This window comes from Symphalangus syndactylus, chromosome 18 (genome assembly GCF_028878055.3).
Source record: "Symphalangus syndactylus isolate Jambi chromosome 18, NHGRI_mSymSyn1-v2.1_pri, whole genome shotgun sequence".
In the NCBI taxonomy this organism is placed as follows: Eukaryota; Metazoa; Chordata; class Mammalia; order Primates; family Hylobatidae; genus Symphalangus; species Symphalangus syndactylus.
In genome coordinates, this window is record NC_072440.2 from 9,501,635 (window position 1) to 9,515,378 (window position 13,744).

Below are 13,744 nucleotides of genomic sequence, written 5' to 3' on the forward strand. Positions count from 1 at the left end.
TTGCGCCACTTCACTCCAGCCTGGGTGACAGAGCCAGATTCCGTCTCAAAAAAAAAAAAAAAAAAAAAAAAAAAAATTTTTAAATATGACAGATGTTAAGCATGGTGGCACCTGTGGTTCCAACTGCTTGGGAGGCTGAGATGGGAGGATCACTTGAGCCCAGGAGTTTGAGTCCAGACTGGGCAACATAGCAAGACCTCACGTCTAAAAAACAAGCAAAAAATAATGGTAGAACTTTGAAAAGTCAATAAAAGGATGAGAAATTAAAAGATGAAGAAATCTCTCAGATATAGGCCAAAAAGGCAAAGTACAAAACATTAAAAGCAAAAATAAGGAAAGCATTAATTTGAGTGATCTAATACATCTTATTAGAAGTCCCAGAAAGAGAAAAGAGGGAAAATATCAAAGAAATAATATGAGAAATTTCCCTCAGCTAACGTCATAAACATACAGACTAAAAGGGTTCAGGAAGCCCAGCACAACAAATGAAAGAAATGGATATCCACTGTTGACCTCAGTGTGAATATGCAAATATCCACTGTTGACCTCAGTGTGAATATGCAAATATCCACTGTTGACCTCAGTGTGAATATGCAAATACCCACTGTTGACTTCACTGTGAATATGCAAATATCCACTGTTGACATCAGTGTGAATATGCAAATACTGTTTACTGCTGAGCTGATTTGTTTACTTGGGATATATTTGCTTACTTATAAAACTTTTCCCTTAGAGTCAGTAGTTTTTCTCATTGCTCTGTTTGCTTGATTTTGTACTTATCTATTACTAAATTCTCCCAAGCTCTGACTATGAAACTCTTGGCTCAATGATGCTGTTCGGGGATCCTGTGTCCTGACCCATAGAATAATTCCACATTACTGGGAAATTCAGGAACAATAGGGCTTAGAAAAGAACCTAAATGCCCTCAGAGAGGAGAGAAAACAGGTGACACATGTGAGCCAGGAACTTGTTATATCAGACTTGTGAGACTAGAGGAAAACACGGAGGCTCCCAGAGCCCAGGGGGTGATGCCCAGTCTGAACTTCTAATCAGAGGGTCTCAAACACGCAGGCCCGACGCCCTAAACATCATCACCCACAAACTCCGTCTCAGGAAGCTGTTTTAACAGAGTATAATTTACCACAGGAAGTCAACCAAAGAAGAGGAAGAAGCCATCACAGGAGATGGACAGTGGATGTGGGGTGGATGGACAGTGGCCCAGGAACTGTTATGGCGAAGTTCCCTTCCTCCCAGTGTTTCCCTTGGTGGAGACGCTGTCTTTCTTTCAGTTCTGCCCTGAGTGCAGCAAGTCTCTCTGGGGCAGGGGGTGCTTCCTGGGGGCCCGCTGTGACCCACTGCTGCTTCCTACTGGGTGAGCAGTTCTAATTCTGCAATCAGGAATGAGGAAGCCCACAGCTCAGAGTTATAAATGACACTGCTTTATGAGTAATGAAAGCGACAGCTTGGTGTCTCTTACTGGTTCTTCTGTCTTATTTCTCAAATAATCCAGATCTTGGCAAGCAAACTAGACAAGAGCTCACAAAAAGACCAGGAGCATCCACAGGCTCTAGGGCTGATCCTGTGACTGCTGCTGCCTCCAGCCCTGGGGTGGCACCCTCTGCTGTGGCCTGGGCAGGCAGTGCTCTGACTCTGGAAGGTGACCAGCTGTCTTACAGCCACACTGGTTTTCAGGCAAGGGCTGCTCTGTACAGGCAGGGCTAACTGCACGTGAGGCCTTAGGAAGAGGCAGCGTGTGGGCCTCACCTCCCTGGAGCAGCCCCTGGCTTTAATTAAGCAGGGTCAGTGGCTGCTACCTGATCCCAAAACACCCAAACCAAGTGCAGCTTCTCTTGAGAATTCTCCACTTTCAAGAGAGCCCTCCCATAATTGAGCCTGTGGTCATGGAGGTGTTCTGCCAGGTCTGCAGGAGAACCCTGACCTCCAAGGCTAACAGGTTTCAGGAGGAGGTGTTTAACCTGGCAGTGCCACCTAGGCAAGGATAGCAGAGTCTCGAAGCATAGGCACTGCTCCGTATAAATAAAGCCTTCTTGGAATGCAGCCGCATCCATTTGTTTACTATTTTCTGTGGCTGCTTTCATGCTACAACTTCAGAGTTGAGCCGTTGCAACAGAGACCTTACAACCTGCAAAGCCTAAAGTATGTACTCTCTGACTTTTCACAGATACAGTCTGCCAACTCCTGGTCTACATATATATTTATATCTTCTCCATCTTTTTTTAAAGAGATGACAGTCTCGCTGTGTCACGCAGGCTGGAGTGCACTTACTCTTCTCAGGTGTGATCATAGCACACTATAGCCCCAAACTCCTGGACTCAAGAGGGCCTCCCACCTCAGCCTCCCAAGTAGCTGGGACTACAGGCATGTGTCACCATGCCTGGATCTTCCCCATCACTGAAAAATAATCTTGACCCTTCTTCTTCCTTTAGCTACCATTCACTCCATCCATCCGTCCGTCCGTCCTGTTTCCTTTTTTTTTTTTTTTTTTTTGAGACAGAGTCTCGTTCTGCAGCCCAGGCTGGAGTACAGTGGCGCAATCTCAGCTCACTGCAAGCTCCGCCTCCCGGGTTCACGCCATTCTCCTGCCTCAGTCTCCTGAGTAGCTGGGATTACAGGTGCCCACCACCACGCCTGGCTAATTTTTTGTATTTTTAGTACAGACGGGGTTTCACCGTGTTAGCCAGGATGGTCTCCATCTTCTGACCTCATGATCCGCCCGCCTCAGCCTCCCAAGGTGCTAGGATTACAGGTGTGAGCCACCATGCCCCGTCCCTACTCTATTTCTCAAAAAGAGTGTTTTTTGTTTCACTTTATTTACAAGGCTAGCCATGTGACGCAGACAGACTGAAGAAGGAAGAAAGAAATCTTAACTGGTTGTGACCAATTAGGTGTAAACACTGATGCACTTCGACTAGCCTCAAAAAAAGTGTCTTCTGTAATCCTAGCACTATCCTAGCACTTTGGGAGACCGAGGCAGGCAGATTACCTGAGCTCAAGAGTTCAAGACCAGCCTGGCCAACATGGTAACCCCGTCTCTTCTAAAAATACAAAAAATTAGCCAGGCACGGTGGTATGCGCCTGTAGTCCCAGCTACTAAGGAAGCTGAGGTAGGAGAACTGCTTGAACCCAGGAGGCAGAGGTTGCAGTGAGCCAAGATCACGCCACTGCACTCCAGCCTGGTTGACAGAAAGGACTCTGTTTCCAAAAAAAAAAAAAAAAAAAAAAAAGCCTTAATATGTTTTTTTTTTTAAAATAAAAAATAAAAAAATAGAGCTGGGGGCCGGGTGCAGTGGCTCACGCCTGTAATCCCAGCACTTTGGGAGGCTGAGGCAGGTGGATCACCTGAGGTCAGGAATTCGAGACCAGCCTGGCCAACATGATGAAACCCTGTCTCTACTAAAAATACAAAAAATTAGGTGGGCGTGGTGACGCATGTCTGTAATCCCAGCAACTCGGGAGCCTGAGGCAGGAGAATCGCTTGAACCTGGGAGGAGGAGGTTGTAGTGAACCAAGATCGCGCCACCGCACTCCAGCCTGAGCGACAGAGTGAGACTCCATCTCAGGAAAAAAAAAAAAAAAAAAAAAAAAGAGAGATGGGGTCTCACCATATTGCCCAGGCTGGTCTTCAACTCCTGGGTGTAAGTGATCCTCCCACCTCAGCCTCCCAAAGTGCTGGGATTACCAGCGTGAGCCACCACACCTGACTTTAATGTTTTTTATACAAGTGATATGTACACGTGCTTTAAAAACTCAGATAGATGACAGGGCTGGTGAGGACAGCCCCCCAACATCCCAAGTCATGCTCCTCAGAGGCAATAACTGGACTCTTTCAGTTTTCTCCAATGTTAACTTCCATGTTTCTAAATAATACATACATACATTTCTTCTTCGTTCATCAATTTTAGACATTATGAATTAACTTCCTACAATGGAAGGCAAAGCTTTCCCATCACCCTTTCCCTCCCTCCGAAGTCACAGGGTAATTTAAATAGATATCCTGACCTGGGTTGTTTACTCAGGGCATCTCTGCTTACTTACGGAAGTCTCCCCCCCCAGGTTCATAGTCCTCTTGCTCTGTTTGCTTGGTTCTGTACTTATCTACTACTGATTCCTCCCAAACTCCATGAGACTCTCCCGGCTCACTGATGCTACTCTGGGATTCCTGTCCTTATCCAGAAGACCCCTCCCCACTCTCCTTGCCCCATATCTGTCTCTCAGCTCTAATTTGTCACCAGACTGGGCCACATTTAGAAGTGGGAGGGATGGGGGCTGTCAACAGTGATGCTGACACAGCAGGTGTGACCAGCACACCAGAAGCCACAGCAGCTTCTCGTTGCAGCTGCCCCACCCTAAGCCCTCAGTTCCTTACAGCAAGGCCCTGCTCAGGCTAGAATTCTCCTCCCCATCCCAGCACTGCTCCCCTTTCCTGAGAGGACGCCTGACCACCCTAAATGAAGTACTGACCACCCTGGCTCACTATCCTGCTTTATTTTCCTTCTAAGACAACGGCCAGCAAAGAGTTTCTGTAAACGGCCAGGGAGGAGTTATTTGCCGCGGCCCCCGCTGGAGCTGCTCAGCGCTATGAGATGTGGATGAGTGTGGCTGTGTCTAACAAGACTTTATTGGTGGACGCTGAAACATGAGTTTCATATCGTTTTCATGTGTGTAACAAAATATTCTTTTTTTTTTTTTTTTTTTGAGACGGAGTCTCACTCTGTCGCCCAGGCTGGAGTGCAGTGGCGCGATCTTAGCTCACTGAAACCTCTACCTCCCGGGTTCAAGCGATTCTCCTGCCTCAGCCTCCCGAGTAGCTGGGATTATAGGCACATGCCACCACACCCAGCTAATTTTTGTATTTTTAGTAGAGATGGGGTTTCACCATGTTGGTCAGGCTGGTCTCGAACTCCTGACCTCGTGATCCGCCTGCCTTGGCCTCCCAAAGTGTTGGGATTACAGGCATGAGCCACCACACCCGGCTTTTTTTTTTTTTTTGAGCCAGAGTCTTGCTCTGTTGCCCAGGCTGGAGTGCAGTGGCACAATCTCAGCTCACTGCAACCTCCACCTCCCGGGTTCAAGCCATTCTCCTGCTTCAGCCTCCCTGAGTAGCTGGGATTACAGGTATGCGCCACTATGCCCTGCTAATTTTTGTATTTTTATTAGAGACGGGGTTTCACCATGTTGGCCAGGCTGGTTTCGAACTCCTGACCTGAGGTGATCTGCCTATCTTGGCCTCCCAAAGTGCTGGGATTATAGGCATGAGCCACGATGCCCGAGCTTCCTTTGATTTTTTTTCCCCAACCATTTAAAAGGTAAAGGTAAAACCAGCCAGGCACAGTGGCTCACACCTATAATCCCAGCACTTTGGGAGGCCAAGGTGGGTGGATTGCTTGAGCCCAGGAGTTTGAAACCAGCCTGGGCAATGTGGTGAAACCCCATCTCTACAAAAAAAAATACAAAAATAAATTAGCCGGGCATGGTGGCACGCACCTGTAGTGCCGGCTACTCGGGAGGCTAAGGCGGGAGGATCACTTGGGACCGGGAGGCAGAGACTCCAGTGAGCCGAGATCATGCCACTGCACTCCAGCCTGGGCGACAGGGTGAGACCTTGTCTCAAAAAACTAAAATAAAACATAATGTAAAACCATTCTTCACTCACAGGCCACATGGAAAAGGACATGACCTGCAGGCCGAGGTTTGCTAACCTGTATGTATCTCCCACTTCCTAATGAGGCGTCACCTGGGGACACTGCGGGCCATGTGCCCCTCTCAGAGCTGCACCGTGAGGAGCTGGGAGGCCGGCTCCGCCCTGTCCGCCCTCTCGCCCCAGCCCCATCCTTGTTCACCCTTCTGTCCTGACTCAAGGCCCTGAGGCTCCAGCCATCTTGCCACACTGCCCCCTCCCTGTGTGTCATCTCCTAGCATCCCGGCCAGGGCTGAATGGACGTTTCAGGAAAAACTTTGAGAACGGATGGTACCACGAATGACAATGAGGTATTTCCTTCAAGCTGAAGACCCTAAAGTGAAGCATGTCCCAGGACTGTAGGTCAGATACTGCATATCTCTCCTGCCTGGCCGTTTTGTGGCCTGGAGCCACCCTGCTGACAGTGCGGCCTTATGCTGCAATGCCACCCGCATCTCTAGCATGGGATCAGTCTTCTTTTCCCAACACATTGCCACTCAAAACACTCTGACATGTGCCAACCTAAAATTAACTTTACTTTAACTCAGAATGAGAAAATGCAGGCACAAGACAGTCAAAATTCTTTTTTTTTTTTTTTTTTTGAGACGGAGTCTCGCTGTCGCCCAGGCTGCAGTGCAGTGGTGTGATCTCAGCTCACTGCAAGCTCCGCCTCCAGGGTTCATGCCATCCTCCTGCCTCAGCCTCCCAAGTACAGTAGCCTCCGGGACTATAGGCGCCTGCCACCACGCCCGGCTAATTTTTTGTATTTTTAGTAGAGACGGGGTTTCACCGTATTAGTCAGGATGGTCTCAATCTCCTGACCTAGGGATCTGCCTGCTTCGGCCTCCCAAAGTGCTGGGATTACAGACGTAAGCCACTGTGCCCGACCTTTTTTTTAAGACAGGGTCTCACTCTTGTCACCCAGACTGGAGTGCAGTGGCACAATCATGGCTCACTGCAGCCTCAACCTCCCAAGTTCAAGTGATCCTCCTACCTCGGCCTCCCAAGTAGCTGGAACCAGAGGTGTACGACATCACATCTGGCTAATTTTTAAAAAAATTTTAATAGAGACAGGGTCTCACTATGTTGCCCAGGCTGGTCTCAAATTTCTGGGCTCAATTAATCCACCCACCTCAGCCTCCCAAAGTGCTGGGATTACAAGCATGAGCCACTGCACCCAATCTCCAAATTCTTCAACCTCACACCCCATGGGAGTGCCCTCCTCACTTCTCACATGGGGTGGATTTTTATGGCTCGCTTCTTCATCAGAAATCCCCAACTACAGCCATCCTCAGACACTGCCCACGGCACGCCTGCAGTACTGCCTGGCGTACTGGCCCATCACAGCTTTGGTACATACTTGAAGCGGACCTTCTCCTCCATGTCCAGGGGCGGATCCTGTGTGATGAGGCTCACCAGCTCCTCCATGCACTGCTGCCTGCACAGGAAGTCCAGCAGCTTCTGGTTCTGAGCCTTACACTCCTGCAAGATGTCATCTTCATCCATTAACTCCTGCAGCGTCACATGCTCCTTGTCCAGCAGCTTGTCAACATGGGACGTGGTGTTCAAGTCAAACTTCCAGAACATCGTGACGGCCGCGGAGCTGCAAATGAGGGCAAAGGGGTCACGTCTCTCACCTTTGCAAATCCACCTTCAGCAACACTAGACCCAAGTCCAAAAGGGTCACGTCTCTCACCTCTGCAGATCCACCCTCAGCAACACTAGACCCAAGTCCCAGAAGTCCATCCACAGCATGAATACACAAGATTCCCACAGCTCAGGATGGTGGGGGCCCTCCCCAGTAACCATTCCCATCAGACCTCTCCAGGTTGGGCTCACAAAGTTAGCACAGACTTCCCAGCTGCTCAACAGCTCTGAGGCTGCACCCCCAACTCCAGGACCTGCCTCTCCAGGTTCTCCTCTGGGCTAACCCCGTTTTGCCCTCCTTCCCCACACTGTCCCCCACGCACCAGCGTGCTCAACATGCCCCTCAATGCTCTTGCTTGCTCTGTAGTTCTGTTAGGCGAATGCACCCAGATGTCTCTCCCATGTGTCAGGGATGCCTTCTGTCCTGAGTGAACACTGGACCTCTCCCCTCTGAAACTCTCACATTTGTGAGCAAACTCGGCAAGTCAAAATCAAGACAGCTGATGCTGCCTGATCCTGCGCTCACTCCTCTGCCACCCCCAGCCACCCGGCCCATCCACTCATTGTCCCCATCTTGCTGAATCACACCCAGGGTTATCTCTGAAGCAGGCACCTCCTCACACGTACACCAACTGGGCACTAGGTCTTGCCACAGGCACCTGAGGAATCACCACTGATCCAGCCCCTCCTCTGCTTCCCAAACATCTCAGCTCTTGCTATCCTTGTCTGGACAGCCCTCCCTAGTGTCTCGCATGTCATTCTGTAGGCCAGGGCTGGTTAGCAACAAAGTCTTCACTATTCTGATAGAAAGTGAAAACATAAAGCCTACATCTTTAACAAAGTTAAAACTTTATTGTGAGATTTTAAATCTTTTCAATGTTACTTGAAACATTTAAAAAGTTATAGTAATAGTAGATGGAATTTATCTTATCTAATATTTTTACTTAGAAAAATAAAAGGCTGATCACAGATGTAAATGCCCAGGTTTGTCTGACTGTAAAGCCGGTGCTGCCCTAGGACCGCTGACACGGGAGCCTCCACCATCCAGCCATACTCCCACAGCCTCTGGCTTTTGCTAATTCAAACTCACTTGATGTCTGCACATCTCATCTCAGCTCCAAAACCTCTCCTGGCCCCAGATACCTACCTGGCTGCTTTCTGCAGCACACCACCAGGTCCTCTGGGCACCTCCTGGGTCTCCTGGACCCCATCCGCACTACAAGGACACTGCATTTTTCTTCCCATGCAGGCGGCACTTTCCTACTTGTACCCTTCTGCACAGGCTCCCCAGCACGCACCAGCTGCAGCTAAGGGTGTGGCCCTGCAGCTTCCGACCTATACATACCACTGGGGTGGGCACTGCTCATGGACTTAGATGTGAAGAGCCCAGAGCTGGAGCTCTTAAGGCCCCAAAATGAAGCTGCTTTGACTTTCAGCACAAGGGACTCCATATATACACTGACACTACCAGTTTTGATTTTGGGGTGGGGGGGTTTCGTTTTTTTTTGTTTGTTTTTTTGTAGAGACAGGGATTCACTATGTTGCCCAGGTTGGCCTCGAACTGCTGAGCTCAAGCAATCTGCCCACCTTGGCCTCCCAAAGTGCTGGGATTACAGGCATTGAGCCACCAAGCCTGGTCTACAATCAGTTTTCCTTCTAGGTCTTAAGATCTTCCTTATTCTTCTTGTAAGGACTGTGGATAGATATTTATGAGTGGTAGCAGCAAACTTCAGAGGACCAGAAATAATGATTCCTAAAAGGACTTTCAGGAAAAGATGGCTGCCTCCACACACATATCAGATGCTCCTCTCTCTGAAATGCACTACGAGATGTCTCACATACTTGGATGACACACAATCCAGGGAAAGAAGTGAATCCAACCTTGTCAAAGCTTTTTTTTTTTTTTTTGTGCCAAGATCAGAACTTGCAAGATAGGGCAGTTACAGGTGACTTCTGGACGGTCCTGTTTCCAGCCACAGAGAAGGTGGAAGCCTGGGTGGATTACAAGAGACCGTCGACGAAATAGGATCCTGCTAGAAGAGTTTTTCTAGTAGGATAATTTAAAACAACTGGATTAGTCCAAAAGACCAAAACTAATAATAAAAATACAAGGAGATAAGCAACAAAAACAGAGGAGACAAAATAAAAAAAACAGCAAGATACCAGACATAAATTCAACCATTTCAGTAAGTGCATTAAATGCAAACAGTCATTTCAATTAAAGACAAACATTGTCAGACTGGATTTTATTTTTAAAGATGGTGTTTCGCCATGTTGTCCAGGCTGGAGTGCAGCGCCACAATCATAGCTCACTGCAGGCTCAAGCAGTCCTCCCACCTCAGCCTTCCAAGCAGCTAGGAGTACAACCAAGCAACACCATGACCAGCTAATGTTTAAAATTTTTTTTTTTTTTTTTTTTTTTTTTTGAGACGGAGTCTCACTCTGTAGCCCAGGCTGGAGTGCAGTGGCACGATCTTGGCTTACTGCAACCTTTGCCTCCCGGGTTCAAGTGATTCTCCTGCCTCAGCCTCCCGAGTAGCTGGGATTACAGGCATGCACCACCATGCCCAGCTGATTTTTTGTATTTTTAGTAGAGATGGGGTTTCACCATACTGGTCAGGCTGGTCTCGAACTCCTGACCTCGTGATCCGCCCACCTAGGCCCCCCAAAGTGCTGGGATTACAGGCGTGAGCCACCGCACCTGGCCTACGTTTAAATTTTTTATAGAGATGGGGTCTATGTTGCCCAGGCTGGTCTTGAACTCTAGGCTTCAAGCGCCTTGGCCTCCCAAAGTGTCGGGATTACAGATGTGAGCCACTGCATCTGGCCTGAATTTCTTTTTTTTTTTTTTTTCGAGACGGAGTTTTGCTCTCTCACCCAGACTGGAGTACAGTGGCACGACCTCGGCTCACTGCAATCTCCACCTCCTGGGGTCAAGCGATTCTCCTGCCTCACCCTCCTGAGTAGCTGGGATTACAGGCATGCGCCACCACGCCCAGCTAATTTTTATGTTTTTAGTGGAGATGGGGTTTCACCATGTTGGTCAGGCTGGTCTGGAACTCCTGACCTTGTGATCTGTCCGCCTCGGCCTCCCAAAGTGCTGGGATTACAGGTGTGAACCACCGCGCCTGGCCCTGAATTTCCATTTTTTTTTTTTTTTTTTTTTTTTTTTTGAGACGGAGTCTCGCTCTGCTGCCCAGGCTGGAGTGCAGTGGCGCGATCTCGGCTCACTGCAAGCTCCGCCTCCTGGGTTCACGCCATTCTCCTGCCTCAGCCTCTCCAAGTAGCTGGGACTACAGGCGCCCGCCACCACGCCCGGCTAATTTTTTGTATTTTTAGTAGAGATGGGGTTTCACCGTGGTCTCGATCTCCTGACCTCGTGATCCGCCCGCCTCGGCCTCCCAAAGTGCTGGGATTACAAGCATGAGCCACCGCGCTCGGCCCCCTGAATTTATTATGTTGACACATATTTAGGATTGTTCTGTCTTCTCTCTTTTTTTGAGACGGAGTTTCACTCTTATTGCCCTGGCTGGAGTGCAATGGTGCAACTTTGGCTCACTGCAACCTCTGCCTCCTGAGTTCAAGCGGTTCTCCTGCCTCAGCCTCCCAGGTAGCTGGGATTACAGGCATGTGCCACCTCGCTCAGCTAATTTTTTGTATTTAGTAGAGACAGGGTTTCACCATGTTGGCCAGGCTGGTCTTGAACTCCTGACCTCAGGCGATCCACCTGCCTCAGCCTCCCAAAGTGCTGGGAATACAGGTGTGAACCGCCACGCCTGGCCTGTTATGTCTTCTTGATGATTAATTCTTTGATCATTTTGAAAGGTCCTTCATGATCTCTGGCAATATACCTTGTTTTGAAGTCGGCTTTGTCTGATATTAACATAGTACACCAATCTCACCATTCTTGTGATTAATGTTTGGTATGTCCTTTAACATCCTTTGACTTTCAACCTACTTGTGTCTTTATATTTAAAATGTTTCTCTTGAAAAACAGCATATGGGCTGGGCATGGTGGCTCCCGCCTGTAATCCCAGCACTTTGGGAGGATGAAGCAGGTGGATCACCTGAGGTCAGGAGTTTGAGACCAGCCTGACCAACATGGTGAAACCCCATCTCTATTAAAAACACAAAAATTAGCCAGGCGTGGTGGTGGGTGCCTGTGATCCCAGCTACTTGGGAGGCTGAGGCAGGAGAATTGCCTGAACCCGAGAGGCAGAGGTTGTAGTAGGCCGATATCACACTACTGCACTCTGGCCTAGGTGACAGTGAGAGACTTCATCTCAAGAAAAAAGAAAAAAAATCTCTGTGTAACAAGAACATTTCTATGTTTCTATCAGCTCTCTCCACATCCTAAGACACTCAAAAATGATCACATCAGGCTGGGCACAGTGGCTCATGCCTGTAATCCCAGCATTTTGCAGGGCCAAGGCGGGCAGATCACTTGAGGTCAGGAGTTCGAGACCAGCCTGGCCAAACCCATCTCTACTAAAAATATAAAAATTAGCCAGGCATGGTGGTGCACATCTGAAATCCCAGCTACTCGGGAGAATCACTGGAACCCAGGAAGTGGAGGGTGCAGTGAGCTGAGATCATGCCACTACACTCCAGCCTGGGCGACAGGGTGAGACTCCATCTCAAAAAACAAAAACAAAAAAAGATCACATCAGAGGCATCCTTTAAGAGTTCACTGCAATGGCACTGGTTTAGTTACAGCTAATTTCACTGTCAAAGAAACTGGTATAAACTGACTCCAGAACATTTACTAAGATAATATTATATACTTCTTTTTTCCAATTTTTCTCCTATCTGCACAACTACACCCTATCCTCCAAACAGATGCTAGCATCTTCCTGGTTGGCCCCTACCTACGGGGAAGGCCTTCCATTTCCTTCCCTACATGACCTCAAGGTCAGCACTGGCAGCATCTTCAGAACAAACAAGTGGTCATGGCCTGGCTTGTTGGTTTAAGGAATTTCTGGTTACATCGGGAGTCTCAACAGAGCTTAAGGATTCCTCTCTCATCCTGACTCCCATCTTCAGTGGTCCATCTGGGATGTGAAGCACAGTATGATCAACATCTTAGATTCTTACCCAATGCTAAATGAAAGGAACTTGAAGTTCAGCTTCTTTACTTTTTCAGGATGGCATATCCGTCAGACAGAAGGTAGATTTCAACAGAATGTTGCCCATATGATCATATAGTTCCATGAAAGAGCCCTTTAAAAAACAACATTCTGTGATAGAGACTGTTGCTAAGAGAAAATTAGAATCTGAAATGCCCTATTACCTGTCTGGCCACAATTTTTTTTTCTTTTTTTGAGACAGAGTCTCACTCTGTGGCCCAGGCTGGAGTGCAGTGGCGCAATCTCGGCTCACTGCAAGCTCCGCCTCCCGGGTTCAAGCAATTCTCCTGCCTCAGCCTCTCCGAGTAGCTGGGACTACAGGCACCCGCCACCACGCCCGGCTAATTTTTTTGTATTTTTAGTAGAGACGGGGTTTCACCATGGTCTCGATCTCCTGACCTCGTGATCCGCCCGCCTCGGCCTCCCAAAATGCTGGGATTACAAGCGTGAGCCACTGCGCCTGGCCTTTTTTTTCTTTTCTTTTTTTTTTTTTTTTTTGAGATGGAGTCTCACTCTGTCCCCACGCTGGAGTGCAGTGGCACAATCTCAGGTCACCGCAACTTCCGCTTCCCGGGTTCAAGTGATTTTCCTGCCTCAGCCTCCTGAGTAGCTGGGACTACAGGCGCCTGCCACCACGCCCAGCTAACTTTCGTATTTTTATTAGAGACTGGGTTTCACCATATTGGCCAGGCTGGTCTTGAACTCCTGACCTTGTGATCTGCCCGCCTCGGCCTCCCAAAATGCTGGGATTATAGGCGTGAGCCACTGTGCCTGGCCCTTTTTAAAAAATTTACGTGTATTTTTGAGACACGTTCCTGCTCTGTGAGCCAGACTGGAGTGTAGAGGCCTGAACACAGCCACTGCAGTCTTGAACTCCTGGGCTTAAGCAACCCTCCCACCTCGGCCTCCCAAAGTGCTGAAATTACAGGCATGAGCCACCTTGTCCAGGATTTAGTCTTTTTTTTTTTTTCTTTTGAGATAGGGTCTTGCTCTGTTGCCAAGGCTGGAGTGCAGTGGTAGGATTTTGGCACACTGCAGCCTCAACCTCCCAGGCTTAAGTGATCCTCCCTCTTCAGGCTCCCAAGTAGCTGGGACCACAGGCATGCACTGTCACACCCAGCCAATTTTTGTACTTTTTTTGTAGAGACAAGGTTTTGCCATGTTATCCAAGCTGACTGTTTTTTTCTTTTTTTAATCCTAAAAAATTTTTTTATAGAGACCACATCTTGCCATGTTGCCCAGGCTGGTCTTGAAAACCTGGGCTCAAGCGATC

At 48.5% G+C, this 13,744-nt stretch overlaps 1 protein-coding gene across 49 annotated transcripts in view; it reads right to left on the reverse strand.

The window, feature by feature from the left end:
- Window positions 1–13,744, reverse strand: part of PPP6R2 (protein phosphatase 6 regulatory subunit 2) — a 106,889-nt gene that overhangs the window by 42,960 nt on the left and 50,185 nt on the right. For 30 of the 49 annotated variants that reach the window (XM_055254155.2, XM_063622423.1, XM_063622432.1 and 27 more), the window contains one exon: window positions 7,059–7,301. In XM_055254155.2, the coding sequence (XP_055110130.2) occupies window positions 7,059–7,285 (227 nt within the window). In that variant the 5' untranslated portion in view covers window positions 7,286–7,301. Of the gene's footprint in view, window positions 1–7,058; window positions 7,302–12,439; window positions 12,566–13,744 lie in introns of all 49 variants that reach the window. The other 19 variants (XM_063622430.1, XM_055254150.2, XM_055254160.2 and 16 more) reach the window with 1 other exon arrangement.